Genomic DNA, 27,097 nt, shown 5'->3' on the forward strand with positions numbered 1-27,097 from the left:
CACGCTCTCTCCGTCCCTCTCTGCAGGCCCAGACTCCTCATCTGCCCCAGCAGGCTGCCCTGCCCCCGCCCCCCAGCAAGTCTGCTGGGTTGGGAATCCGGGCACTTGGCAGGGCCCGTCCCCCTCAGAACTGCGGGGTTCCTCTGTGGGGCCACTCCAACAGGGCACTGGCTGCCCCTCAGAGCCCTTCCTGCTTCATGTCCCACAGCAGGAGAGCAGGGAGCACGGCCTCTGCTCCCACACTTGCAGCATGGAAGCCCCAAGTTCCCATACAGCGCCTGCCCGGTCAGTCGGGTCTGGCCCGGCAGGACTCTGGCCCCGTGGACAGCACCGGGCCCTGGCCGGGCCTGCTTACCGAGGGGGCTGTGCTGCTTGGAGCCCATGGGCCGCGGAGCCCAGCGGCTGGGGAGCAGGGGCCAGCGGCCCTTCTAGCTGAGGGGCTGGGGGGGCAGGGGCCAGCTGTCTTTGGCTACAGGCAGTCCTGGAGTCTCTCCCGCTGTTTCATTCCGGGAGCTACACCAGCGGGCAGAACCCGACAACCACCCGGCCCACTGGCACCCAGGGGCACAGAGGGGTCCTTCTGTGGGACAGGAACAGCTGCTCTGCGCTGGGCTTTGTCCAGCGGCCCCACATCCTTGCCGAGCTCACCGGGCCGTGGGGGCAGTGAGAGGCCGAGTCCCCTCAGCACAGCCCGGGGGTCCACGGCGGAGAGAGCCGGCCCGGCCGCGGTGAGGGCTGCGCGGGAGGGGCCCGCGTCCTCGGGGCAACACTGCCAGGACGGCCCCTGCCCACATCGCCGGTGAAGAGGCTCCCAGGACCCCTCGGCCACCGCTCGAGGACTGCAGCAGACACGGAACGGAAAACCGAGAAGAGTCTGTATTTCGCGTGTGAACCTGTCACTGTGTCGCTGGGCAAGCCTACGTCCGCTCACGGCCAGGCCTAGAGCAGGTCGTAGAAGTAGTCCAGGCCCTGGCCCAGCTCCCACATGGACACGCCGACGCCCAGCTCCCGGGCCAGCTCCAGCCGCGCCTGCACAGACTGCCACCACAGGGAGCGTCAGCCAGGCCTTCCCTCGACCCGGGCCCCCCACCCCGCCCCGCTGAGGGCAAGGGTCATTGTGGGAGGGGCTACCCCTGCTGCCCACCCCCAGCATCAAGGCCGGCCCATGCATACCTTCAGAGTTGGGTAGAAGACCACGTGCCTCCCACCGCGGCTTCTGCAAAAGAAGATGGGCCTTGGGCCTCCTGCGCCTCTGCTCCTCCCACCCCCCCATCCCCAGCGGAAGGGGGCTCTGCATCCCGCAGGGAAGGGCCCTCCACGGGTCCCACTGCTCGGGCCACGCAGCCCTCGGGAGGCGGTGCTGCTGGCCCCGGAGCCCTTGGCCAGCCTGGGCAGGCGCACCCCCCACCTAGGGCCTCCTGCCGGACACTCACTTCTTGTACTCGAAGAAATGCTCTGCTGCCTGGCTGTCCCATGCGATCCGGGGCCTGTGGTCCTTCAGCATCTGGATGTACCTGGGGGGGGCCACGGCATGGGTGTGGGCGTCCTGGAGACCGCCCGGACACCCGAAGGGGCCATGCCAGCTGGGGCTGTCAGGCAGGCAGCAGGACGCGGCGGCTACGACCCGTCGGTGTAGGCAGCGCCCGCAGCACACCCACTGTGGGAGGGTCACGGGGGCACCCCCGACACGGGAGCACAGGGCAGCGCCTGGGACCCTCAGCCCTGGGCCCGCGTGGGCTGGGGGCCGAGTCCTCCGTCGGGGGCAGGGAAGGACAGAGATGCCGACAGACGGCCGCGGAGATGGAAGCAGCGGGCCCGGCGGCACCTGCGGCTGCGCGGCTAAGTGTGCGGCGGCACCACGGCGCTGGGCGTCCCGACGGGGCCTCCGGCTGTCCTTGGTCTGCCCCACGAGCGTCCGTGTGGACAGAGTGACGGCGTGTGCGTTTGGGGGCAGAGCCAGCGCTCGTGGACTGCGGAGTGTCGCAGGAGAGGCGGATCCGCAGAACGCCCCGCGCTCACCCGTCATCCGGGGCACCGCTGCGCAGAGGGTTCAGGGCTTCTCTTCGGGTGAGGAAACTATGGAATCTGAGGTGCCAGCTGCACAAATGAAGGCACCGAACGGGCCTGCCTGGCGGGCTTGGCCACGCGGAGTCTGTGGGCGTGAAGGACGCCTCCCCCGACATGACCAGGCCTCAGATCGGAAAGTACCACGAGGCCAGACAGAATCAGGATGCGTGTGTGCAAGACCCGCCACAGCCAGGGAGGGAAGGCCCTGCGCAGGGTGGGAGGGGTGCAGGGGCCCCTCGGCTCCAAAGGAAACTAGCCTGTGGCTTCTCACCTGCTGTGGCAGGGCCTGAGGTCTCCCTGCATGCCACGCTGGGACCCCTGCCCCCACGAGACCGGAGGCACGCGACAGGCTGGGCCAAGTCTAAGCCGTCCATGCTGGACCGCGGCCGAGCTGGCCTGCGGACCTGCCTGCACCCCGACCTCAGGAACCCGCCAGCCCAGATTCCTGACCTCCCACTGGCCAGGGGTCCCAGGGCCTGACAAACACAGAGGTGGGACCCACGTGCCCAGTGGCCTCTCCTTGTCGCCAGTCCTGCCGCAGCCAGAGCCACCGCACCCCAGGCCCTGCCAACCCGGAGCCCCCTCGGAGCGGTCCCGACCCCGCCTCCCCAAAGGCCGTGCGACAGTCTTCTCAGGCCGGGGGGCAGGGAGAGAAGGGTCTCCCTGATGTAGGCCCACGCCAGAAGTTCAGTGGGTTCCGGGCCAGTCATGTCTTGGGTGACACGAGGACCCTGGCCTGCAGGGCCCCCTGACAGGCAGCGGGGCTCCCCCAGGGCTGCCCCTCATGGGCAGGGCACAGCAGAAGGCATCCAGGGAGCCAGGCCGTGAGGATGGGCACCCTCCAAGCAAGGTGCACGAGGAGGCCCAGGACCAAGACGAGAGCAGGCTGCTGGGCAGCAGGACCCAGCAAAGGAAAGGACGACAAAGACCAACGCAAGGCCCAGGGCCCCGGGAACTCAGACCCGAGAAGCAGCCCAGGGAGGTCGCCCAGGGGCTGCTGGAGTGAGATGGGGCACGGCGATGGGGCATGGCGACGGGGACCCAGCAGCCTGCCTGCGAGTTCCACCCTACAGCTCCCCGCCCATGGGTCCTTTGCACAGACCTGCTGTCCTTGACCGGGAGGAGTGGGATTCCCAGCAGTGCTGTCAGGCCACAGGGACTGGCCTTGCCGGGAAGTGTCCATCCCCAAGCCCCTGAGTGCCCGAGACGCTCTGGAGCCCTGGATCTCAAGGAGACTGCCAAGTACGACCTGCCTGTTACGGACCCATCTGGCTGTGGTCCAGCTGGGGCTGCCTTTCCCTGGGGTCCTGGGGGGATCCCTGGGCAGGGGCAGGAGAGGCCCCACCGGGTGGGGGCTGCAGGCCCCAGAGGTTCAGAACAGGTGTCCACCTGGACTGGTGCGGGGGATCTCGCGGGGCTGGCTAGGCCCTAGGGAACATCTCGGCCTGCCGGAGAAGCAGGACGGCCTCTTGGGCGGGACTTGGCAGGCACGGGGCTCTACAGATCAGTACCTAGACCCACACCACCTCCGGGGGCTTCACAGCTGCCCAAAATCCCCAAAGCTGGAGACTGACCAGGCCACACAGAGGAGCCTGGCCATGGTCATGACAGGCCTGTGTGCTGTCTGGGGGTGGCCAGCAGAGACGAGTAAGTTGGGAGGGTTGCTCAGGCACTGCAGACCACGGTCCCTGAGGCCCCCTTGGCAGTCACAGAACCCAGGCCCGGCTGGCAGAGGCCAGGAGGCCATAGGCCAGGCCTGAGGGAGCTGGCCTCCTGCCCCCACCACAGGCTCCTGGCTCTGTCTGGGGCCGAGCAGATGGTGAAGTGGCTGGTCCCACACTCCCTGGAAGGGACTGGGGACACTTGCCGCAATACGCCCAGGGCTCAGCGTCGGAGAGACCAAGATAGGGATGGCAGACGACCCTGAAGCAGGCTGCCCCGGCTGCTCCTGGTGCAGAGCTGGTGAGCCTGAGTGACTGTGGGGCCCCCCAGCACCCCACACCTGGCCCATCGTCAGCTGCGTGGGGAACAGGGTGCATCACTGCAGGTTCCTGCGGGGGCTGGCCAGGGTGTGTCTCCTGGTGAACTGCCTTCTAGGGTGCCCGACCAGAGCCTCCCCCGCCCCCCCAGCCTCAATCCAGAGCCTTGCTGAGCTGAGCTCTAACATCTGGCTCCCAGATCAAACAGGTGAGGTCCTGAGAGGGGTCTCCAGGTCAGGCCCCTTCGCAGGCCAGGAGGACTGCCCGGAAGAATCAGGCTGTGGGCAAAGGAGGTGGACACAGACCCACAGGGGCCCGAGGAGCAGCTCCCTGTTGCTGTTACCTCGGTGGGAGGCACTCGGGTGCAGGGGGGCTCATGCGGGTGTGGGGAGAGTGCTCAGCCCACACTGGGGGGGCCAGCCGCCATCACCCCACTCTGTGTCCTTTGTTCTCACCAGGAGCTGCGGTCCTTGTCTGGACTGTAGCTCTCACCCCAGACTGACCTGGGGTGGGGGACGTGAGGCCCTCCCTAGGCTCGACTCCCCTGTTGCGGAGGCAGGGGACGCCACTCCTGACCCCCGGCAGCCCCGTGTGCCTTCCACCGGGCCAGCTCACCGTGCCGCAAGGCCCAGAGAAGGTGCTGTGCCAGGAACATGCTCTGCTTGAGACCCCGCTTTGGCAAAGGCCCCCTAAACGTGAATCTGACCGCACTGAGGGCCACGTGTTTGCCCCTCCACACCTCATCTGGGGCTAGAGGCTCAAGGGTCCCTTGTTGGAACTGCAGCCCTTTTGCCACTGGACCAGCGAGAAGCCCTTCCTGGGACCCTGGGGGCTCCTCACAGGGCTCAGAAGCCAAGCCCCCAGGCACTCCCCCCACCATGGCCTCTCCTGCCCACCATGGAGGGTGCGGCCCCCAGTCTACCAGGATCCAGAGGGGGACTCCCAGGGGAGGGGGAAGTGAAGCAGGAGGTGGGCCCCCTGGGGGCACCTGCTCCTTCCCGCAAACATCCCTGGGGACGAAGGACGCTTTTATCCACCTGGATCCCACCACACAGGCAGATAAAAGACCAGGTAAAGCCTGCGGCGTCAGCCCTTCTGCCCTGCAGCCTGTGATCACCCGGGGGCTGTGAGGGGACAAGGGGAGAAACGGGGGAGGGGGGACAAGGAGGGGGACAAGGAGGACTCCGGGAGCCACCAGCAGGACCACAGTCTCTTGCCTGGTCTCAGGGCACCAGGCCTGGCCCATTCTCAAGTGAGGCAGGCAGAGGCCGGGGTGGAGGGGACTCTGGGGTAGCCTGCTGCCGCGGCCCTCCCGAGAAGCAGACGTGACCACTTGCCACCCCTTGCCTGCTTCAAAATCCTCAGGTCGGTCAGCACCCAATGCCCAGAGGCGACAGTATTGCTCCTGCCTGCCGGCCACAGGCCTGTCACCGCCACCCAAGGCCCCTCAGCCCCTCTCTATGGGACACACCGACCAGTCAGGGCTGAAGTGGGACAGGCGGCCTGACCTCGATGCGCCCTTGAGATGCATGGGCCGCTGCCCTGCCAACTCAGCACTGTGCCCACTCTGACACAAGGGAGGCCCTGCTGAGCTGCCATCTGCTCGCCAGGGGGACGCGGAGGCTGCGTGGTGGCCTCCTGCCTGACTGGTCAGGGTGGCCCGTGTTTATCCCGGACACACGGCCCAGCCCTATCCTCTGGGCCCGCAGACCAGCCTCCGACCAACCCGCTGCCCTCAGGCCGGAGCCATGCCGCCCCCTCCTCAGCCTCCTGCCCGCAGGGGAGGGGGCTGCAGCCCGAGTGGGGGACATCTCAGAAGGGGGTGAGGAGCAGGACGGGGGAGCAGCCAGAAGTCCCGCAAGTCTGAGGGCAGGTGGGGGGTGTGGGACTCACGGCTAGTCTGGGGGTTAACAAGCCTGAGGATCCACGCCATGTGCTACTGTGGGCCCACCCCAAGTGGATACGGTGACTCTCCCCCCAGAGGTGGTGGCAGGGATGAACTGCATCCCCCAGATTCCCATGCTGGAGCCCTGACCCCCAGCACCCCAGGATTGGGCCGCATCTGGAGCTGGGGCCTCCACAGAGGTGCTGGAGGGGACACAGGGTCCCCGGGGTGGCCCTGATCCCATGTGACCGGGGTCCTTACAGGAAGAGGGGATCAGGACACACACCTGCACGGAGGGACGACCCATGAGGACCCAGGGAGAGCGCGGCCATCCACACACGAGGAGAGAGGCCTTGGGGCGGGGGGCGGGGGGCCGTCCTGCCCTGCCCGCTCCTGCATCTGGGACTTCCAGTCTCCGGGACTGGGGACAGTGAGGGTCTGCAGTGTTGGTACGGGGGTGCAGGCGGCCTAAGCACCACAGGGCTTCCGCCTCCTGGCTGCACAGGCCTGGGCCAGCAGAACCGAGGCTGGAGCAGGGGTAGGCAGGGGCACTGGGGCCCTCTGGCCTCACATGCAGGATCCTACGCCCGGTCGCCCAGTCGGTACACAGTGTTGCGAGGCTCCCTGAAGGCCTGGGGGCTGGTGCTGGGAGCCCAAGCTCTGGACACGGCTCTGCCACTGCCTCCATGAGCCAGGCACTTGGGTCAGGGACACCAGGCAGAGCAGGGGCCCCAGCAGTACTTCTAGAACTTTCTCAGCAATCCCATCAGTGCGGGGCTGCAATGGGGGAGGGGCAGCGCAGGAGGAGCACAGAGCAGCCCTGGCCGGAAGGACAGATGGAGAGGAGCGGGGAGCTCTCGGGGACGGGGCGGCCTGGTGCCGAGAACCGCAGTCTGCCTCAGGGAGAGGGGGCGGCGTCCCTGCCAACTGGCCAGGCACCACCTCGGCCCCCAGCAGCTGAGGAGCCAGTCCCTGGCCTCCTGTCCCGGCTCCTGCTGTTTCCGCCACGCCACCTCCCCAGGCCCTTCCCAGCAGAGAGGGGCAGGTCCTCGTTCAGACGGAGTGCGCCCGGCGCCAGGGGCAGGCGAGGGGTGGGCACTACAGGCCTGCACTGGAGCCCAGCATCAGCTGTGCAGACGCAGGACGTGGTCCTGGTGGGGCCACCACCGGCCCGTCCCCGCCACAGAGCAGAGCAGATCCTGATGTCCCCCCAACGGAAGGGACAGCCGAAGAGAGAGGTGGCCTTGCCCCCCCCCGCCCCCAACGGGCATTCTTCCTTGTCCTGGAAGCCAAGCCCTCAGAGCAGGAGGGGCCTGGAGGAGACAGGGAAGCCCCCCCTGCCCCAACCAAGGTAGGTGGCTAGGAGCAGCCCCTCAGAACGTGAGTCTAGCCGAGGGCCAACAGAACAGCTTCCTCCCCCCGAAACTGCTAGAGGGTCTCCACGGACAACAGGTCCGGCCAGGCGTACACAGGCCTGGTGGGGCAGCACACTGAGCAGTCAGCCCCCGGCCCAGGATGACACGCCCGATCCCTGGCAGAGGCGGGCCTGCAGGTGACCCACAGAGAAAGCGCCGGCAAGGACAGCAGGTGTGACAGGCAGGCCCCCGGGGCGCAGCACGCGGACCCCGTCCGCGCCGACAGGACGGCGCTCCGGAAGAGCGGCCAGCTCGCACGGCGTCCGGACGCCTCACGTGAAGCAGTTCCCCACATCTGGAGTCTACCCCGGGGGCACAGGTCCGCGGGGCAACGGCCAGCCAGGAGCACGGGGAGAGGAGCGCCGGCAGACGGACCCGGGGCGGCCGGACTCTGAGCGCGGCTGCTGCGGCCAAGCCCACGCGAGCGGGAAAGGCAGGGAGGGGACAGCACGCGCGCCACGGGCACGCAACACCAGGGAACACCGAGCGAGAGAGGAAACGCCAGCGAGCGGGGGCGACTGACCTGACGCACGGATTTGAGAGCCCGAAGGAGAAAAGAGGAAAAAAGGGACAGAAAAAAGAATTTGAAGAAACTGGCCAAAATTTTTCCAAATTTCATTAAAAGTATAAACACACGGGTCCCAAAACTCAATGCAAACCAAGTGCAGAACACAGAAAAGCAGGCAGCTACGCTCAGCACTATACCAGCAACGCAGACAAAACACAGAAAGGAAAGCACGTGACAGGACGGCCACCGACGTGTGCCTGGCGCCGGGTCGCCGGACAGCTGTGGCAGGAAGCCAGGGACGAGACAGCCTGGGGCCACACGCCCAGGAGAAGCACCTTCCAAACAAGCAGCGCCGAATGAGGCTGACCGAATTGCCACCAGCAGAAGGGAGGGAAGAGCCATGAGGGGGCCCTGGGCAGGAGACGACCCCACACGGAGTGGGTGTGCGCCTGAACGGAGGGCCTCCTGGGCCAGGCCTGCCTGCCTCTCGCACTGGGCAGGCGGTCTGCCTGCGGACGGGGCGCAACCTCAAGGGGTCGAGGGGTGTCCCGGCGGCAGTGCTAGGACAGTGCCCCCCAACCCGACAGGCTCAGACCCTGCCCGGCCCCTCCCCAGCTCTAAGCCACCACCCCCGGGAGACTCGCAGACCCACAGGAATGAGGGTCGTGCCACATCGTGGGGACGCTGGGCTCACCTGGCCCCGATGACAGGCTCGCGTGTGTCCCTGGAGGCTGCATAGTCCATGCCATAGAGGTTGAGCCCCAGCAGGATCTTGCTGCGCCACTTGGACTTGGGGTCCAGGACCTGGACGCAGGCTCGAACCCAGGACAATGGTGCATTGGGGCCAGGCCTGTGGGGGCGAGGGAGGAGTGGGATTCAGCTGCAGGCAGAGGCCTCCCGCCACGTCCTGTGGGCACCCCAGGCTGGCGCAGCGGGCCGCACGGGGGCAAGGAGGGCAGCAGACAGCAGGCCTCCTGCAGCACCTTCCAGCTGGACCCAGGCCTCCGGGCAGACAGCACCGTGACACCGCCCACGCCCCGGGCTCCCTTGGAGGCAGGGATCCCACCCAGAGGAGCAGCTTCTCCTTAGCAACAAGGCAGGCCCAGTGCCAGCGGCCACTATGCTGGCACAGATGGACACCCCAGGATGGTGTTCCCATGAGAGCCGTCCTCTCCCCTCTCACGTGCCCCGAAAATGTGAAGGCTGCTCAGGGCATAGGCAACTGTGGGCTTCAGAGGAAAAGGGAGCAGGCGCCCTGTGTCCCTGGAGACGAGAGCTGACAGCAGCACGGCCCCACGCACGCTGCTGGCCAACCAGGCCTTGCCCCCTCTGCCTGTCCAGTGTCCGGGCCCCAGGGGTGAGCATCTCTGTCCCAAGGCACAGAACCCACGGGGCCCTTGGCACACACACTCACTGCTGTGCTGTGGGGTAGTCGTAGGTCATGAGGCTGAAGCCGTCCAGCACCGGGGCCAGCTGCTCAAACTCCTTGTGTGTGAACGTGCCCCGCTGCTCCGTCCTGCGACAAGAACCGTGCGTCCTCCACTGCCCATCGCTCACAGCGCAGCCAGCCCCACCTCCGGCGGGCACCCGAGCCCACCCAAGGCCCGAGCAAGCCGGCTGCGGGGGCTCCCGGATCACGCCCCTTCCTTCCTCCACGGGCAGAGGGCTGCAGGTCACGTTCCCCGGAAAGTGACTGGTCACTCAGTTCAAGGGTACAGCCCGCAGCCAAGTCAGGGCCACACTCCCAAGAGCAGGGACGGGCCGAGAAGGCCACCGGATCGAGCCCAATGCTGGCGTTCACGCAAAGGCTCCTTTCTCTCCGTCGCGGCCCTCCCTGCCTCCCGTCTAGACGGTTCCTCCTGCACACCGAGCTGGCTGGCCCGGGCAGGGTGGGGCCCTGCAGCCACTGCCACCCCCTTGGGGTCTGTCTTCCCCTTAACTTCCTCCCGCAGCTCCCAGCCCGTACGCCTCCACAGCTGCTGCCCTGCCCAGGACTCCCAAACCCTCTGCCATCAGCCCCTCCTGCTTCACCCCACACGGGGACCACCCTCCTCCGTCACCCTGACCGGCCATGTCTGCCCTTGGCCCCACTGCTGCAGTCGCCCCAACCTGCCGGGGACCCCATTTCTTTTTTTGAAGAGTTTATTTATTTGACAGACAGAGATCACAAGTAGGCAGAGAGACAGGAGGAAACAGGCTCCTTGCTGAGCAGAGAGCCCAATGTGGGGCTTGTGGGATCATGACCTGAGCTGAAGGCAGAGGCTTAACACACTGAGCCGAAGGCAGAGGCTTAACACACTGAGCCACTCAGGCACCCCAGGGGACCCCACTTCTCATGATGCCAACTGATCTCTTCCCCAGCGAGGACCCTGTCCCATCTTGCTGCTCCTCTGGCCGCTTGTAGCTCGACGCTGTACCCCTTCTCCTCTATCTGCCCCCAGACACCAGACAGGGGTCACCTATTGGTGGTAAACCCCAAGTCCTACCCCCGACCAGCTCTCTGGCGCCCAGTCCTCCTTGGGGTCAGTGTAGGTTCTGTGTGTGGCCACGGGGCTCTGCCACTAGCCACAGGGCGGCCCCCACAACAGCCCTGCTGGGCACCTGACGGATGGTGTGTAGAAGGCAGGGGTCACCGTCCGCCCTCTCCCTCTCTGCTCCCCACAGGCCTGGGGGCCACCCAAGCCTTCGGCTCCTCCTCCACTGGGAGCTCACAGATGAGTGACGGCTCTAGGGTAGCAGCTCCACGGGGCGTGGCTGCGACCCCACAGGCAGGGCTCAAAGTCAGCACGGCTGCCCGAACTAGCAGGCCTTCGGGAGGTGGACGACAGGCACAATGGCATCCCACTACACGATGACATCCTGCCACAGAAAATGCCAGGACGCGGGATTTGTTGGGCCTGCTGGGGAGCTGTCAGCAAGTGTGTATGGGGTCCCTGACGTCCATGGGATGAGCTCCTGTGGGCCACCACCAGCCAGAGCCTCGGGGAAACACTGGGCTGGCTTACAGCTGGGACAGTGCACACCCAGGTGGCCAGGAGGGGCGCCCATCACACCTGAAAGCCCACCCTCAGCCCTGACCACACTGGCCACGGTCCCCCCAAGATCCCCCCTCAGCTGCCTTAGCACGGTGCATGTGCCCTTGGTGGCTGAAGAGTGAGGGGCGGGCTACTTCCTGCTTCAGTGCCAGGCGCTCAGAGTAAGAACCCCCGGGCATGGATGCACCCCACCGCAGTCCTCCTGCCCTTCCAGGCCAGGCCCAGGGGGGTGGCCCCGAGGGGCGGCTAACCCGTCACCACCCCGACTCTCCAGTGCATCCTCCGCACCCCTGCCCTATGCCCGTGCCAGAAGCCGCTAGGCTCTGTGGAGAGCGCTGCAGGTGGGCACTCCGGCCCTGCCTCTGAGGACGGAGCCTCCTGCACCCATCCCACGGGTGGCTCCTGGCTGTAAACAATGACAAGGCCAAGCCGGCCCCACTCCCCGAGCCACCCACAGAATCTGAGAGACCCGGGAAATGGGCACCAGGTGCTGCAGCCACGCCCACAGGCTCTAGAGGGCCTGTCCCTCGGCCTTCGCAGAGGAAAGCTCCTCTTCCAGGCCCAGCCTGAACTCCAACCTCAGGCAGCCACAAGAGCCCCTGCCCCGGGAGCAGCAGGCCCCACCAGAGCCTCAGGACACGCGCACCCCACACACATTCACCAACGTGCACACCGACGTCTGTACGTGCAGCATGAAGGACAGACAGATGGGGCCCCGGCTGCGCTCCCTCCTGGGCTGAGCGGTGCCCGCCCCGCTCTAGGAGGGAGGTGCCGGCCTGGGGACACAGGTGTGGACTGAGGACCTTGAAAGCGCGGGGAGAAAACTCCGCCGGCAGAGCGATGCCCTAGTAATGCAGAGGGCACAGGGGAGCAGAGTCCACAGCCTCTGGCGGCACGTAGGCCAGGCCGGCGCTGTCCCAGGGAGCAGCTATTGTAGCCGCTGGAGTGCCCTGCAGGCTCCGTGCGGCAATTGGCGCTTCCCCGAGCCCGCTGGGCTCTGAACCGCGGCTGGACATCCCAGGCCCCGGAGGCACCCCCGTGCGGCTCCCGCCCCTCAGCACACCACCCTGGGGCCACTCGATGGGGGGCCAGCTGCTTCCTCCCGGGCCAGCGGTGGGACAACAGCAGGTACCTGTGAGCCACGGCGCCAGGCTAGCAAAGGCCAAACAGAGCCCCCAGCTGGTCCCACCCAGACCTCTGTGGCCCGCTCCCCAACAACGCCCCTGGACCCCGGGTCTGCCCCGGTCCTCATGACAGAGCTGGCGCATCCGTGGTGCCGGGCACCAGGTGACGTCCTGGGGAGAGGAGACATGGCTCCAACAACTAGGGCCTGGCCTGCTCAGCCTCCCTGTCCCCTGGGGTCCAGAAGGGTGAACAGCTGGGCTGGGGAAGGAGGCCAGGTGACCACATGGCCCTGACCGCCCAAGGACCTATGTCGTGGGGAAGGTCCAGGGCTGCACCTGACAGTGAGTGGAAGTGTCTAAAAGACGTGGCCCTTCAAATTTAAGAACCTCTAACGTCCCCCAATGCTTGGGGGGACAGGTGCAGCCTTCCGCTGCGGATGTGCAAGGACATGCCACCGTGGCTGACGTGGGTCCCCAGCGCCACGGCATCTACCCACCCTGCTCTGCCACCGACCAGGAAGGAGCGGCCTGCCCCGAGCAAGCTTGGTACTCACCCGGGCGCGACCGCTGGTGGGATGACCAGGACGGCCAGCAGCCGAGCCTGGTGCAGGGCCTCGGCCAGGTGGGTGAGCATGTGGATGAGACCCCTGCGAAGAACCCGGAGATCAGGGACAGGAAGCCAAGGGGCCTGAGCCTGACCTGCTACGGGGCTGGCGCCCCTGTATGGGCACTTAGCATCCTGGAGGGCTCCAGTGTGGCCCTGCACCATGCAGACGCTCAAGGCGGCCCGGCAGGTCCCGCAGGGGCCACCCTCCCCCCAAACTGGGCCTGCTCAGAATGTGGCTGGTTCCTGTCCTTCCTTGCTCAGGGTCACCCTCAGAATAGCATGGGGAAAAAAGGGGTGTCCGGGCAGCATCTCACCACCTTTGGACTCTCCCAGACACACAGCCTGGCCCAGGGGTGAGGAAGGACCTACAGGTGTCCTGGGTGTTGACTTGCTGGTGACTGGGTCAGTCCAGGCCACGAAACACCACTTGACCTACTGGGGGTCACACAGCACCTGCGAGGTGCCTCGGGACCAGAAAAGCAAGGGCAGCTGCACCAACCAGGCCTTGTGCTGAGGTGGAGTCCTAGCCCAGCGCCCCAGAGCACTGGCCGCAACTCCCCAGTCCCTTCTTGTGGCCACCCCCGAGCCTGGAAGACCCAGACACAGCCGCCCGTCTCCGTCCTAGGGTGGGGGTGTCCTCGGCCCCGCGACACACAGAAGGAACACTCGTGCGTGGGCGGCAGGTGCGACTCTCCACATGGGCCTGGACAGGTCTCAACAGGAAGTGGGCCACCAGGTGGGGGACAGAGGGAGCTGCAGTCATGGGCTCCTCTGGCCCCTACAGGCACACCAGGTATGGCCAGTGGAATGGAAACTAACCCGGCTCCACCCCACCCCCTCAGGTCATGCAGCAAGGACCATCAAGGGACAGGCACCCAGGAGCCCTACGGGCAGGCAGCCAAGCTGCTCCTGGGCTGTCCGGCCTGGGCCCAGTCTGCAGAGCACAGTGAGTCTAGTGCCCACACATGGGGCCAATCAGAGGGGCTGGGGCAGCGGGATGCTCACCGGCAGGGATGGGGGGGTGTTGTCCTGGCTACCCTTGCACAGCCAGGGCACAGGGCCCAGTGCCCACCTCAAGGCCCCACAAACATGCGCAGGGCACAGGTACGGCCCCGGCTGTCTGGACAAGAACGGGCTGGGTACCGACCGTGGGAGCATGGCTCAGCAGGAGTGGGGCCTGGCGCGGGGGAGTCTCTCCAGCAACGAGGCGGCCTGGGCTCCGGTCAAGACCTTGCAGGGCACGTGCCCATCCATGCTGCCAACAGCTGTCACGGTGTCCACAGCACCGTCAGCACCGTCACCAGCTTTGCTAGCTTTCTGGACGGCCCTGGGACTGCCTCTCTGTGAGAAGGGAAGGCTGGTATTGTGCACCGGGGGCGGCACTCACCAGCTGGGAACCCAGGGTCACCGTGTGCCCTGGGTGCGCATGGAGGGGACCAGGCCACTCGCTGGGGCCCGCCCTGCCTGCTCCAGCTGCTCAGACCACCTGCTCCTCCGCAGAGGACTTGCGTGGGAGGGAGGCCGGAGGACGCCGGACCCTGGAGTCCAGGCCGTCCGGGCAGCACTGTCCCCACCACACCGCACAGGCTATGTGCCCCACAGCATTTGCCCACAACGGCCTTTCCAGGCTGACCTCTCCAGAAGGAAACGGTGCCCTCGGACACCTCGTCAGACGTCCCAAAGAGGGTGACAGGTGGGGACGGCCTCGTGAAATATTCCCATCATGCTTCACTGCAGCCTGGCCCATCCCGTCCTGGGAGATGGCTCCCAGGCAGCAATGTGGCCCGAGCCATCTGCTCTGCCGGCTGCTCTCCACCCCACTCCACCTGGCCTGCCCACCCTGCTGGCCGGCCCGTCACACGTGCCTGCTACATCCTAGCTGCGGCTCAGGTGTCCACCCCTGCAGTGAGCGGGCAGGATCAAGCTGCCTGGTGAGAAGCAGCAGGGAAAGGGCTCTAGCTCCACCTCCAGAAGGTTCTGCAAGGTCACCCTGTCAGGGCTGTTGCCTGGGAGGAGAGGTGAGGAGGGTCTCTCGGCTGAGCCAGGACCCCGTGCACACTGGCCCTATGCCGGCTGCCGACAAACACGGGAAGCACCTCAACTAGGCTCACGTGATCTCTACCCACCCTCCCCCACAAACTGGGCCTCAGGGCCTTTCCGGGGCTACGGACTCGGGCCCAAGTGTGGTGGGAGCCACAGCTGCCCAGCCAGGCCTGCCCCTCCAACCCTGGGCAGGGAGCCCCCAGGCCTACCGGGCCCTAGGCAGAGACGAGAGCCAACGGCACGCCTTCCACCTGCACTCCGACACCGCCCCTGAGTGGGCCGAGAATGGCCGGCAGCTGCGTAGAAAGGGGGGGCCGCCCGAGCCCAGGGCCCCCTGCTCGGGCAGCCGGGCATGGAGAAGCAAGGTGGGGGAGCAGCTCAGGCTTCGAGCTGAGACTTCAACAGGCAGAAGAGGGAGGGGATGGCTGTTCCAGAGCCAGGGGTAGCTGGCCGCCAGCCTCTGCTGCCCCCAGCCCCGTGCAGGTCACAGCACTGCTCTGCTGTGCAAACATCCAAAGCGGCCCGCACAGGCGAGCTCGACAAGCCCCGTCCTTTGTGGGGCTGACCCCATGACCCCGACGGAAATGGGTGGTGGCCACTGCAGGCCACACCGGACCACTCCCACTCTGCCTGGTCACTCTGGTCACAGGCGGGTGGGTGCCACTGCGAGGGGAGCACGTAGAGCCTGCGGGCCTGGGCGGCTGCTCTCGTCCTAGAGGACTCCGTGGCCGCACTCCGCGGACCTCTTCTCGGCAGAGGAGCTCCCGCTCACGGCCCCGTCTACCCTTGCTGGTACCACCTGGGCCGGTCTCCCCTGCCAGGCATCCCTGGGGGACGCTCATCACACCCCCTTCCCCATCCATGCAGCGTGGTGAGGGCCAGACGCTGGCCCTTGAGTGCTTCTGCGGTGCCGTCCCTCCCGGGGTGGAGGACGCGGGCCCTCCCCACGACGGAGCTCCCTCGGTCCTTCCTCGCGCCTCCTCCAGGACGCCGGGGGCCAGGAAGAGCCCGCAGCCCACTCACACGTGCTTCTGGCTCAGCAGCCGGCCCCAGACCTCCAGCACGAAGCCGTCAAAGTGCTGCCTCTGAAAGGCACAGGGCAGGTGAAGAGGGTCCAGCAGCTCGGAGGGGTGGGTGGGAAGGTCACGGAGCCGCCAGCACACATCGGGGAGGTCATGGCAGGCCCCGAAGCCCCTCTTGGAAGGGGGCAGTGTGGGGGTCCCCACGGGAGCCGGGAGCAGAAGGGCTCAGCCTCGCGTGTCCTGTTCACTCATGTGTCTCTCCAACCCCAACCCCTGGGGGCCTGGAGGGCAGCGGGCAGCCAGGTATCTCCCAAGGGAGGCCTCCCTAGCCCAGAGGACCTCTGTGGCCAAGAGGAAGCCCATGCAGTGCCAGGCCTCACCTTGGCCACCTGGACCATGGTCTTGCCAAGCTCTTCTATCTCATCCTCGCTGTCCAAGACATGCCGGAAGTCCTCATGAGTCCAGTCCTCAAACAGGAGTCGGGGCACTGGGGAACAGACCCACACAGGGAAAGTGACCCCTCTGTACCTGGCCCTGCCCTCAGGGTAGCCCCTGGCCACCACAGCAGAATGACCACACAGCTGAGCACCCATGTGACCTGGCAAGGGTGGGGCATCGGGTAATGCCGACCTCCTCTCCCGGCACACGCCAAGTTTCTGAATGCCCAGACCCCAGCTTCCCAGCTCCTCACTGCCTGGCTCCTTCCGGACTGTCCTTCACCCGGATCAGTCCCCAGCCGGCCCCACCCCGCATGGCTCCTCCTGTGCAGCTGCCGCCTGTTCCCCTGCTCCAATCCCCAGACCCCGCTAATCCCACTGTGCTCTGGGAACAGCCTTGCCAGCTGTGAGCCCCGGGACTGGGCAGGTAGGGCTGGCATCACTCGCAGCCTGGTCCTGCCAGGGCCGCTACCTCACAGCGTGTGGCTTAAGGGCTGGGTGCCCTGACAGCCCAGGCCCACCGGACTTACCTATCCGTAAGCCCTTGGCCTGCTTCCTGACCGCTCGCATCCATCCTGTGGGACGAGGAGAGGAGAGTCAAAGCAGGAAGGCGCAGCCCCTCCCGAGGGAGAAAATGCTGGGGCACCTGCAATGGACGTGAAGAGGGGAGGCGGCAGGAGAGACTCCGTGGGTCTAGCCCCCTCCTCCTCTTCCCCTCCTTTCTTCTCCCTTCCCCTCTCCTCCCCCTGCAGACCAGCCAGGGCAGGTCAGACCTCTGGGCCACCAGAGACAAAGTGGTGGCACTGGCCACATCTAGACAAAGGTGGCCTCCAAGGAGGCTGGGGCTGTTTCTTGGAGCTAAAGGGTGCCTGAGGGCCAGGTCCCAGTGCTGCCCAGCCTGTGTCCTCCGACACGGCTCTCCCAGCATCAAGGGATGGCTTCAGGTCTCGGAACACTACAACTAGCTAACACATCCCCTCTTCAAACTGCAGAGGGCAACAGCTATGTGAACTTGGGTGCGTGCTCACAGAGGGGGCCGCCAAGACAGCTGGGCCCTCCCAGACACCTCCTCCCTGGACCCTGCGTACAAACCGCCAGAGGGGACAGAGTTTGGGCCAAGGGCCGACAGTCTCACGCTCCTGCACACACACTCAGCTATGCACACAGTCCCACACAGAGTCACACCCTCACACTCACACAGGCGGACATGCACTCACACCCTCTGAGCCCTCAGGACCAGCACAGATGAGCAGCAACGCGAGAACCTTGGTCCACGTCATGAAGGCCCGTGACCTCGAACATCTCCCGACCCCGCCGCTTCAGCTGCAGCCACACGGGCGAGATCTGTGTGAACTTGCCCCCGAAGACCTTTGCAACATCATAGCCATGGCTGTTCCACTGGCAGGAAATGGAGAACAGGTGAGTGCGCTTGCAGCTGTGGACAGAGGGCCCTAGACACACCTCCGAACCGGGACCCCACAGGCCCACCTGTGCCATGCAAGACGAGTCCCCAGAAAACCCATGGGATGGCTGTCACTTGTTCGATCGTTCTTTCCCCATGCCCCTGCATGGCAGCAGCCCTGGAAGGTGGACTCCAGTGGCCACCATGCCCTCGGGACCTCCCTATCCGCCCCAGGGCCCGGCTTACTGGAGTGACGTAGCCCAGGACATCCCCGGCAAAGTGCCTCTCCCGGGCCTTGGCTGAGCAGTAGCTACGATGCTCCAGAACGACATCCTCAGCCCTAAGGTCTGTCACCACCAGACCCCGGTCTTGGACAGGCTTCTCTGAAAACTGAGTCTGAGATAAAAGCAAAAGGACTAAGCGGTCAGGGCCTGCCGTCCACAGGCAGGCCACAGGACCTTGAGCAACGGTCCTCGGATCAGGCAGGCACTGTGTCCTGGGACCAACACGGTGCCGCTGACCGGAGCCCACAGGGAAAGGCCCGCCCTTGAGGAAGCTGACAGTCCCTAAGGACTCACTCTCCTATGCCAGCAAAACGGCACAAAGGCGTGGCGAGTCTCTCGACGGATCCCCCGACGGCCGCGCATATGACAGAACTCCACAGCGCAGGATGAGTGCGGCCGCGGGAAGCAGCAGAGGCAGGTTGAAGGCTGAACTCTGGGCTAGCGAGGGCCAGCACACCCTCAGCCCCATCGCCAGAAACTGCTCCCCCTCAGGCCATCAGCCAGAGCCTGGGCAGTACTGGCCAGCGGCCCAAGGAGGCCAAGGCCCTAGGCTCTGGGCCCACAGAGTCTAGCATCACAGGCCTTGACACACGACTCCAGGCGGCAGGAAGAAGCCAGCCTCCGGAACACGCCTACCTTCTCCAGCAGCGTCTTCGAGGCGGCCTTTCCGGCATCTGACTTTGACAGAGTAGTGTGGACGGGGCTGCAGGCCAGAGCGAGCCACAGTGCGCTGAGCAGTGTCCTCATGGCGGGAGCGCCACAGTGCGCTCCAACCGCAGGGGCCGGGGGCTGCGGGGACAGCAGAGCACACATGACCACCAGCAGTGTGCAGTGTCCCCTCTGCCAAATGAGCCCCTCATAGGGCCTGGGTCCTTGTGGCACTGGCCTGGGCACTGGTCCCGGGACAGAGCCCTACCCAGGGCTAGCCCCAGCAGCCTGCCCAGCCCTCGGCACTGCTCGGCCCCTTGTTCTTCAGATGCCCAGAAAGGGGTCTCCCTGCTGCTAGTCAGAAAACCTTCTCCACTACCTCCGGGCTGCCCTGACCACGGGTGCCATCTGGGAAAACGGCGGCTGCCTCCCACCAACCCAAAGAAATCCAGGCTACTGGAGGGCTTAAGTGTAAAACAGCAGAGCCATAGAAAGGACTTGAAGAAAATATGGGTGTCTGCTTCTGTAAACTCAGGCAGAGAAGGCCCTTCCGAGTACGCCAGCACTGTGGAGGTTAGGGAAGAACACGCCAACGGAATTCCTTACACAGAAATGCAACACTTTAGGGGCACCTGGGCGGCTTAGTCACTAAAGCGTCTGCCTTCAGTTCAGGCCCTAGGATGGAGCCTTGCGTTGGGCTCCCTACTCAGTGGGGAGTCTGCTTATCCCTTTCCCTCTGCCCCTCACCCCCGCTTGCGCTCTCTTCTCAAATAAATAAATAAAATCCTATAAAAGCAAGAAAAAAAGAGAAAAAGAAAGAAACGTGACACTTTAAGGGCGCCTGGGTGGCTCAGTTGGTAAGCAGCTACCTTTGGCTCAGGTCATGATCCTGGGATAGAGCCCCGCATCGGGCTCCCTGCTGGTGGCGGGGGGGGGGGGGCGGGGGCGGGGGGGAGCCTGATTCTACCTCTCTCTCTGCCTGCCACTCCCCTTGCTTGTGTGCTCTCTGTCAAATAAATAAATAAAATCTTTAAAAAAGAAAAAAGTGACACTTTCATTTAGGAAACAAAAAAGCAAATTTAAAGAATAAGCCAGAAAAAAAAAAATTAGAACGTACTTCACAAAGCATTCCTACCCATTATCTATCCATAATGAGCAAAGAACTCTTACAAATCAAGAAAAAGAGGGACGCCTGGGTGGCGCAGTTGGTTGGACGACTGCCTTCGGCTCAGGGCGTGATCCTGGAGTCCCAGGATCGAGTCCCACATCAGGCTCCCAGCTCCATGTGGAGTCTGCTTCGCTCTCTGACCTTCTCCTCGCTCGTGCTCTCTCTCACTGTCTCTCTCTCTCAAATAAATAAATAAAATCTTAAAAAAAAAAAAAAAAAAAAAAAAAGAGTCGGATTGCCTGGGGGGGCTCAGTCGCTGGGTGTCTGCCTTCAGCTCAGGTCATGATCCCGGCGTCCTGGGATTGAGCCCTACATCAGGCTCTCTGCTTGGCGGGAAGTCTGTGTTTCCCTCTCCCACTCCCCCTGCTTGTGTTCTCTCTCTCACTGTCTCTGTCAAATAAATAAAATATTTATTGAAAAAAAAAAAAGAATAAGGGGGACCTGGGTGGCCCTCAGTGGGTTAAAGCCTCTGCCTTCAGCTCGGGTCATGATCTCAGGGTCCTGGGATCGAGCCCCACATCAGGCTCAGCTCAGCAGGGAGCCTGCTTCCCCCCCCCTCTCTGCCTGCCTCTCTGCCTACTTTGGATCTGTCTCTCTCTCTCTGTCAAATAAATAAATAAAATGTTAAAAAAAAAAAAAAAAAGAAAGAGAACAAGAGGCTCCAATAAGGGGCGCCTGGGTGGCTCAGTCAGTTAAGCAGCTGCCTTTGGCACGGACCACAATCCAGGGTCGTGGGATCGAGCCCCATATTGGGCTCCCTCCTTGATGGAAAGCCTGCTTCTCCCTTTCCCTCTGCCTGCCGCTCTGCCTACTATCTCGCTGCCAAATAAATAAATAAATAAATAAAATCTTATACAAAAAAGAAAAAAGACACTCAAATAAAAAAATGCCCCACTGCAAAAATATAGGAAACAAAGAGGAGCAGTCATACCTCTTAGTACACAGAACCTCAAACTCCCTAACACACAGGAACCCTATATAGACATGCAATCACAGATACCCTGTAAAGCCAGGCAAACCCCACAATACAGATACCCCATAATAGAGATACTGTGTAATACAGACACATTGTAACATAGAGATGACCCATAATGCATTAGTACCCCACGTTATACATGCCCCAGACACAGAGATGCCAGTAACACAGCGACACCCTGGAATAGGTAGAGATGCCCCAGAACACACAGAGATCCCCTGGAATACATAGAGATGCCCTGGAATATGCAGAGATCCCCTGGAATAGACAGAGACGCCCTGGAATATACGGAAATCCCCTGGACTATGCGGAGATCCCCTGGAACACTCAGAGATCCCCCAGAATACACAGAGACATACTGGAACACACAGAAATCCCCTGGATTAGGCAGAGACGCTCTGGAATACGTGGAGATCCCCTGGACCACAGAGAGGCGCCCTGGAATACACAGAGATCCTCTGGAATAGGCAGAGATCTCCTGGATTACACAGAGATCCCCTGGATTAGGCAGAGACGCTCTGCAATAGGCAGAGATCCCCTGGTACACACAGAGATCCCCTGGAATATGCAGAGATCCTCTGGAATAGGCAGAGATCCCCTGGAACACGCGGAGATCCCCTGGATTAGGCAGAGACGCCCTGGAATACGGGGAGATCCCCTGGACTATGCGGAGATCCCCTGGAACACACAGAGATCTCCCAGAATACGCAGAGACATCCTGGAACACACAGAAATCCCCTGGATTAGGCAGAGACGCTCTGGAACACGCGGAGATCCCCTGGACTACAGAGAGGTGGCCCGGCATATGCAGAGATCCTCTGGAATAGGCAGAGATCCCCTGGAACACACAGAGATCCTCTGGAATAGGCAGAGACGCTCTGGAATAGGCAGAGATCCCCCGGAACATGCGGAGATCCCCTGGATTAGGCAGAGACGCCCTGAAATAAGCGGAGATCCCCTGGAACATGCAGAGATCCCCTGGAACACACAGAGATCCCCCAGAATACACAGAGATATCCTGGAACACACAGAGATCCCCTGGAATAGGCAGAGACGCCCTGGAATAGGCAGAGATCCCCTGGAGTACACAGAGATCCCCGGGAATATGCAGAGATCCTCTGGAATAGGCAGAGATCCCCTGGATTACACAGAGATCCTCTGGAACAGGCAGAGACGCCCTGGAATATACAGAGATCTCCTGGACTACACAGAGAGGCATTAAGCCCCAGAAACAGCACCTCGGCTTCACCAGCAACTGAAGGAAGGAGCTGACACCCAGTGCTGGTGAGCACCAGAGATGTGGACCTGGGGCAGTAACAACTCACGCCAAATTTGCACACACCTTTTGGATGACAGTCTAGTCATAAATATACTTTCCAATATGTTTCCTTTCACAAATTAGAGTCTGGGGGACTCCTGCGCTTCTGTGGGGAACGGAGGTGGTTCATCACGGCACTGCCTAAACAGGGTAACCCACGCTTCCGTACGCTGAGTACGGACAGGCACTGGGGTGCTCGGTGCACAGTGCACTGGGGGGTGCAAATGTTATGAAACGCACATATGCAAAAGGATCCCAGTCTTATTTAAGAATTCCTGTGTGTATACACACCTACAGAGAAAAGTACAGAAAGGGCGATACTACAAAGTAAAGGAGGAGGCTATCAGCGGAGAACCCTGCATCTTTTGGCTCAGCTTGTATTTTCTGGCTCTCCTGCTCTGGCCTTTGAAGAGCCTGTGGCTCCTTCAGGTTCTGTAGCCCCCCCACCCCCACCCCCCAGCCATTCTGCCTCCTCGTTGTTCACACCCAGGGCAGTCGAGTAACAGGCAGGCCCAGGCTGGTTGTAGTCTTAATGAGGCTCTGAGGTGTGCAAGTGTGTGGGTCCAGAGACTCACAGCTGGACTTCCCCCTCCAGACCAGCTAAGGAGCCACTTGGTGGCAGAGCCAGAGGAGACGCCACAGGCCCCACGGAGCCAGCAGAGCCTCCTGATGAGCAGGGGCTCTGGGGTCACCAGAGCCCCAGGCAGGGTATGCCCTGTCATGAGCTGAGAGTCAGGCCTTCTGCAGCACTCACCCCTCCATCCCCTCCCCCCTGTTAACCTCCTGGCCAGGAGCCTGTGTTTACCTCCTCCCAAACCCTCCTCTCAGCAACTTTCCTTGGCAGAGCAGCACAGGCCGCATGGCTTCGGGCCATCACCCCTGGGCAGCTGCAAGGCACACTTGCCCTGGGAGGGCAGAGGTCAGGGTGAGAGCCCTGGAGGTCCCTCCCCAAGAGGCAGGGAGGCACAAAAGGCTGGCCCAAGGGCTTCACAGGAGGACAGAAGGGACACAGCTGCAAGGGCAATTCTGAAGGGGCTGTGGGAGGGAAGCAAAGACCCAGGCCCAGACTGCCATCCGCTGCCCCCTAGACCCAGGCCCAGACTGCCATCCGCTGCCCCCGCCCCTCCCCAGCAGCTCCTCTCCCGACACTTCCTGGCATCAGAATCATCAAGGACAACAGTCCCTGCCCCCCTCCCATCTTGTGACCACAGCTCTGACGTGGGCTTCCTCAGCCACAGCAGAGGGCAGGTGGCCCAAAACTCATTGGGTTAGGCCGACATCGAGGCAGCCAAGCTGGGAGGGGCTAACTCTCGGAAGCCTGGCCACCAGGAGGCCAGAAAGACACCTGAGCACACATGCTTGCACGAGGGGCTGCGGAGCTGAGAGGACAGCTGTGCATCCGCGGACAAGAGCACCTGCCGGCAGGAGCCACATGGAGTGGGGCGGTGTGTGTGAGGAGTAGTGCCTACTCTGCCGGGCACCCCCACCTTTGACCCCAGCCCCCCTGGGTCCACTCCATGACCTGAGTCTCTGGCTCGGCTCCAGGGTGGAGGTCTGGGTCACTGAGTATGAAAGTAGGAGAAACCAAGCGGTAGGGTGGTCCTCAAGCAATCCATAGTAGCCTGGGGTGTGCCCCAGTAGCCTCCACGTCCTCTGTCCACGGACTGCTGCCCCACTCACCACCCGCCCACCTAGAGACCCCTCTGCCTATGGCTCACCTGCCCCTTGACCTATTTCACACCGTGGGGAAGGAAGAAAGAGGAAAGGATAGAAATGGAGCTGGTCTGGGGGAGGGAGATGGACCCTGCCAGGCTCTGTATACAGTGGAGGCAGCCATGGAAAGAGCCAGACTGAGCTCAAGGCCTGGACTGGCAGTGCCACCGACTGCGCCCAGCGGCCAGCCCCGGCGTGAGGCGCGATGGTATCATGAGTGCTGGGCCTCTCCCTGACCGGCCACGCACCTTCCAGACCGAATGCCTGACATGTGGTAGGGAGGACACACTGTGTGAGCTGCTGGGACGTGCGGGGCGGCGGGGGGGCGGCTAAGCAGCAGCGAGGCCTTGTCTGGCACCTCCCACGGCCCCTGCTAGCACCGTGGGCAGCGGCCATCCCTCCTGAGGCCCGAGGGCAAATTCTCCCATGGTGCTCTGCAGAGCCCCAGCACTCACGCCGGCTCTCCCCACGCACACAGTGACCTCCCTCAGGCAGCACGGCCCGCAGAGTGTGGTGTCAGTGACCAGCTCAGGTCTGTGGCCCCCGAGAGGGGCCCTGGAAGGCAGGGGTCTCCGATCTGCTCCAACAACGGAGAGCCCGTGTTCCGCGGACCCCGAGCTCCTGGGAGGACTGTCGGCGAGTGCGGACCGAGGACTGCGCGTCACCGCAGTAACCTTCAAGCGCTCTGGGACCCACAGTAGCGGTGTGCCACGGGCCGCCACAGGTGTGCGTGTGTGCACAGGCGTGTGTCGCGTGAAAGCCGCTCACCAGAGCTGCCGTGCTCGGGAAACGCTGCGAATCTTCCTCGCCTCGTTTTAAAGAAACTGATTTTTAGGGGCGCCTGGGTGGCCCCGCGGGCTGAGCGTCCAGCGCTCGCTCTCGGCTCTGGCCGCGGAGCCCGGAAGGGCCTGCGCTTCTCTCCCGGTCCCGCCCCGCCACCGGCTCACTCCCGAACCCGTACATCTTTAAAAAAAGAAAAAGGAGGGGCGCCTGGGCGGCTCAGTGGGTGAAGCCTCTGCCTTCGGCTCAGGTCATGATCTCAGGGTCCTGGGATCGAGCCCCGCATCGGGCTCTCTGCTCAGCGGGGAGCCTGCTCCCCCCACCCCCGCCTGCTTGTGATCTCTGTCAAGTAAATACATAAAATCTTAAAAAAAAAAAAAAAAAAGGAAACGGACTTTTACTCGTCAGACCGGTCTGGCTCTTCAGTCCGACGCAGCGTGAGAAACGCTAGCCGCCGTGCCCTGAGCTGTCACCAACGCGCGGCGCACCCGAGCCACTGTCCGGCCCACAGAGTCCGGCCGCTCGCCGCAAGCCCACGGTCCATCCCACGCAGTCTCGGCAGCACACGTCCCGGAGCCCACCGTGCTCCCGCGTGAGGGGCCAGCGGCTCTGGCCAGGCAGGGCAGTGTGGGGGGCGGGACGAGCCCGGCCCTGGGACCCTCACTGCCCCCGTGCGCCCTGCCAGGCCCGGGCTCAGGGAGCCCAGTGCGCCCAGCTGGGAGGTGAAGCTGCGGCGCGGCCCCGGGCTACACGCACCCGACGCAGCCACGGACGCCACAGGGGGCTCGGGGTCCACTGTGCCACCAACCCGCTGTCCCCTGGCTCTGCGCAAACGAGGGGCCAGGTCACCTTCCAGAGCGCAGCGTCTACGGCTTTCAAGGCGTGTGGCCGAACGCAGAGGGACCCAGCCCCGGGTGCCCCAACCGGCACGGGCCACCTGCCCCGCACCCCGGCGTGGCCCCTGGGACAGGGTGGCCACCACGCCCTGGCTCAGCAGCCCAGGCACACTAAGGGTGCTGCTCACCCTCCCGTCGCACGCTCACCCCCACACCGTTTGGCACAATCGGCTCTCACACCCGTTCTCTCCCAGGCCCCCCGCACTCTCACCCGCTCACACGCACCAGCCCCGCACGCTCACACGCACCCACTCACTCACACCGGCCCCGCACGCTCACACCCGCTCACACGCACCGGCCCCACATGCTCACACGCACCCGCTCACACGCACCGGCCCCGCACGCTCACACGCACCGGCCCCGCACGCTCACACCCGCTCACACGCACCGGCCCCTACGCTCACACCCACTCACACGCACCGGCCCCACACACTCACACGCACCGGCCCCGCACGCTCACACGCACCCGCTCACACGCACCGGCCCCGCACGCTCACACGCACCGGCCCCGCACACTCACACGCACCGGCCCCGCACGCTCACACCCGCTCACACGCACCTCACTCACGCCAAGCGTGCCGGTCACACTCGTCTCCTCCTCAGGTCCTCCCTCCCCCACCTTCACTCTCACACCGGTTCGCTCGCAGGCCCGCACGGCCTCACCCGCACTCGCGGCCCCGCACGCTCACCGCTCCATCTCACACCCGCGCTCCCTCGCGCCGCGCCTCCTCTCACACGCGTCCCCCGCGAGCCCACTTCGCGGCGCGGAACTGAGGCCGCGCGAGGAGGAGGAGCAGCAGGCGCCGAGACGCGGGGCGCGGACACCACCCCGGCCGACCGCCGCGGGGCTCACCTTCACGTACCGGAGGCCGGCCGGACGACCCTCTCGCGCCGCCGGAAGACGCTCGCGGACGCTGCCGGAAGTCCCGCCCCAGAACGCTGGAGCGCAGCCGCCGCGCACGGCACGCCGGGGTTGGGGCGGGGCCGAAGCCCGGGGGCGGGGGCCCCGGTGTAAGGCGGTGCCGGGGGCGGTGCCGGGGGCGGTGCCGGGGCGGGGTCTGATGCAGGACCCGGTCCCGGGCAGAGGGCAGGGGGCCCGGGACAGGGCCCGGGCAGGGGACCGCGAGGGTAGGGGTGGGGGCTGGCGCCCCAGCCTTGCCGCGAGGCGGCCACGCGGTGAGCATCGGGAGTCGCGTCTCCCGGCGCCCCTCCTTCCCCTCTGGCGGCCACCCTCCCTCCTGGCCCTCCCCGACGTCCCCCACATGCCCCCGAGTAAGCGCGGTCCAGTCCTCCGCCGCAGAGCGTCCGTGTGGCCCCGGGACATCGAGCGGCCCCGCCAGCCGAGCCCCGGGGCTCCGTCCTGCCTGCGGGGTCTGCGGCGGCCGGCGGCAGCTCCCACAGGCCGGAGCCCTCCCAGAGGCAGGCAGAAGCCCCTCCAGCCCAGCGCGGTCAGGAGGAATGGGCACCGCGGGGACTGGGCACGACGTGGCCAGCGATTCTCATCCCCAGGCCTTTTACTCTGGGTGCAGCCCCCGCCCGCATCCCTAGCTGTTCCGGGCAGTCTCCCGCAGAAAACCGCTCGGCCGTCCAGCCCGGCTCTGCGCCTCCAGCCCCAGGGCGCGCCGCCTGGCTCGCTTCCCCATTTCCGCCGCTGAGACGCTTCTTTCTGAACCGAACCTCGTTCTCTCTCTTCCTAGTCCTGTTTCCTTCTTTCTCTTCCCCATATTTCCTGCCAGCTGACCCTCTGCAGCCCTCCCAGAGAGGCCTGGAGCGCTGACCCATGTGATGTG

The 27,097-nt window shown here is 64.4% G+C and overlaps 1 protein-coding gene across 3 annotated transcripts; it reads right to left on the reverse strand.

Annotated features, from left to right (window-relative positions):
* Positions 1 to 858: 858 nt before the first annotated feature.
* Positions 859 to 27,003, reverse strand: CHID1 (chitinase domain containing 1). 3 transcript variants are annotated; one of them, XM_044259925.1, is made up of 13 exons: positions 26,985 to 27,003; positions 18,445 to 18,597; positions 17,771 to 17,920; positions 17,388 to 17,520; positions 16,653 to 16,697; positions 16,066 to 16,172; positions 15,687 to 15,748; positions 12,568 to 12,660; positions 9,269 to 9,370; positions 8,549 to 8,704; positions 1,434 to 1,514; positions 1,174 to 1,216; positions 859 to 1,038 (listed from the first exon to the last, which is right to left on the reverse strand). In XM_044259925.1, exons 2-13 carry the CDS (start codon positions 18,553 to 18,555, stop codon positions 940 to 942), a joined length of 1,182 nt encoding a protein of 393 aa, XP_044115860.1. In that variant the 5' UTR covers positions 18,556 to 18,597; positions 26,985 to 27,003; the 3' UTR covers positions 859 to 939. The 3 variants fall into 3 exon arrangements, with proteins under 3 accessions (XP_044115860.1, XP_044115862.1, XP_044115861.1); XM_044259927.1 differs by lacking the exon at positions 26,985 to 27,003 and adding an exon at positions 26,161 to 26,225; XM_044259926.1 differs by lacking the exon at positions 26,985 to 27,003 and adding an exon at positions 26,171 to 26,191.
* Between the last annotated feature and the right edge of the window lie 94 nt (positions 27,004 to 27,097).

The sequence above is a fragment of the Neovison vison genome, chromosome 7 (assembly GCF_020171115.1).
Source record: "Neovison vison isolate M4711 chromosome 7, ASM_NN_V1, whole genome shotgun sequence".
NCBI classification, from domain to species: domain Eukaryota; kingdom Metazoa; phylum Chordata; class Mammalia; order Carnivora; family Mustelidae; genus Neogale; species Neogale vison.

Excerpts from the sequence above, each read along its gene's own strand:
- CHID1 (XM_044259925.1), bottom strand. The coding sequence starts at position 18,555 with ATGAGGACACTGCTCAGCGCACTGTGGCTCGCTCTGGCCTGCAGCCCC. Across the intron at positions 16,173-16,652 it reads GGCCAAGGGCTTACGGATAG|TGCCCCGACTCCTGTTTGAG; the intron begins GTAAGTCCGGTG and ends TCTGTTCCCCAG. Across the intron at positions 8,705-9,268 it reads GACTACCCCACAGCACAGCA|GCCTGGCCCCAATGCACCAT; the intron begins GTGAGTGTGTGT and ends TCGCCCCCACAG.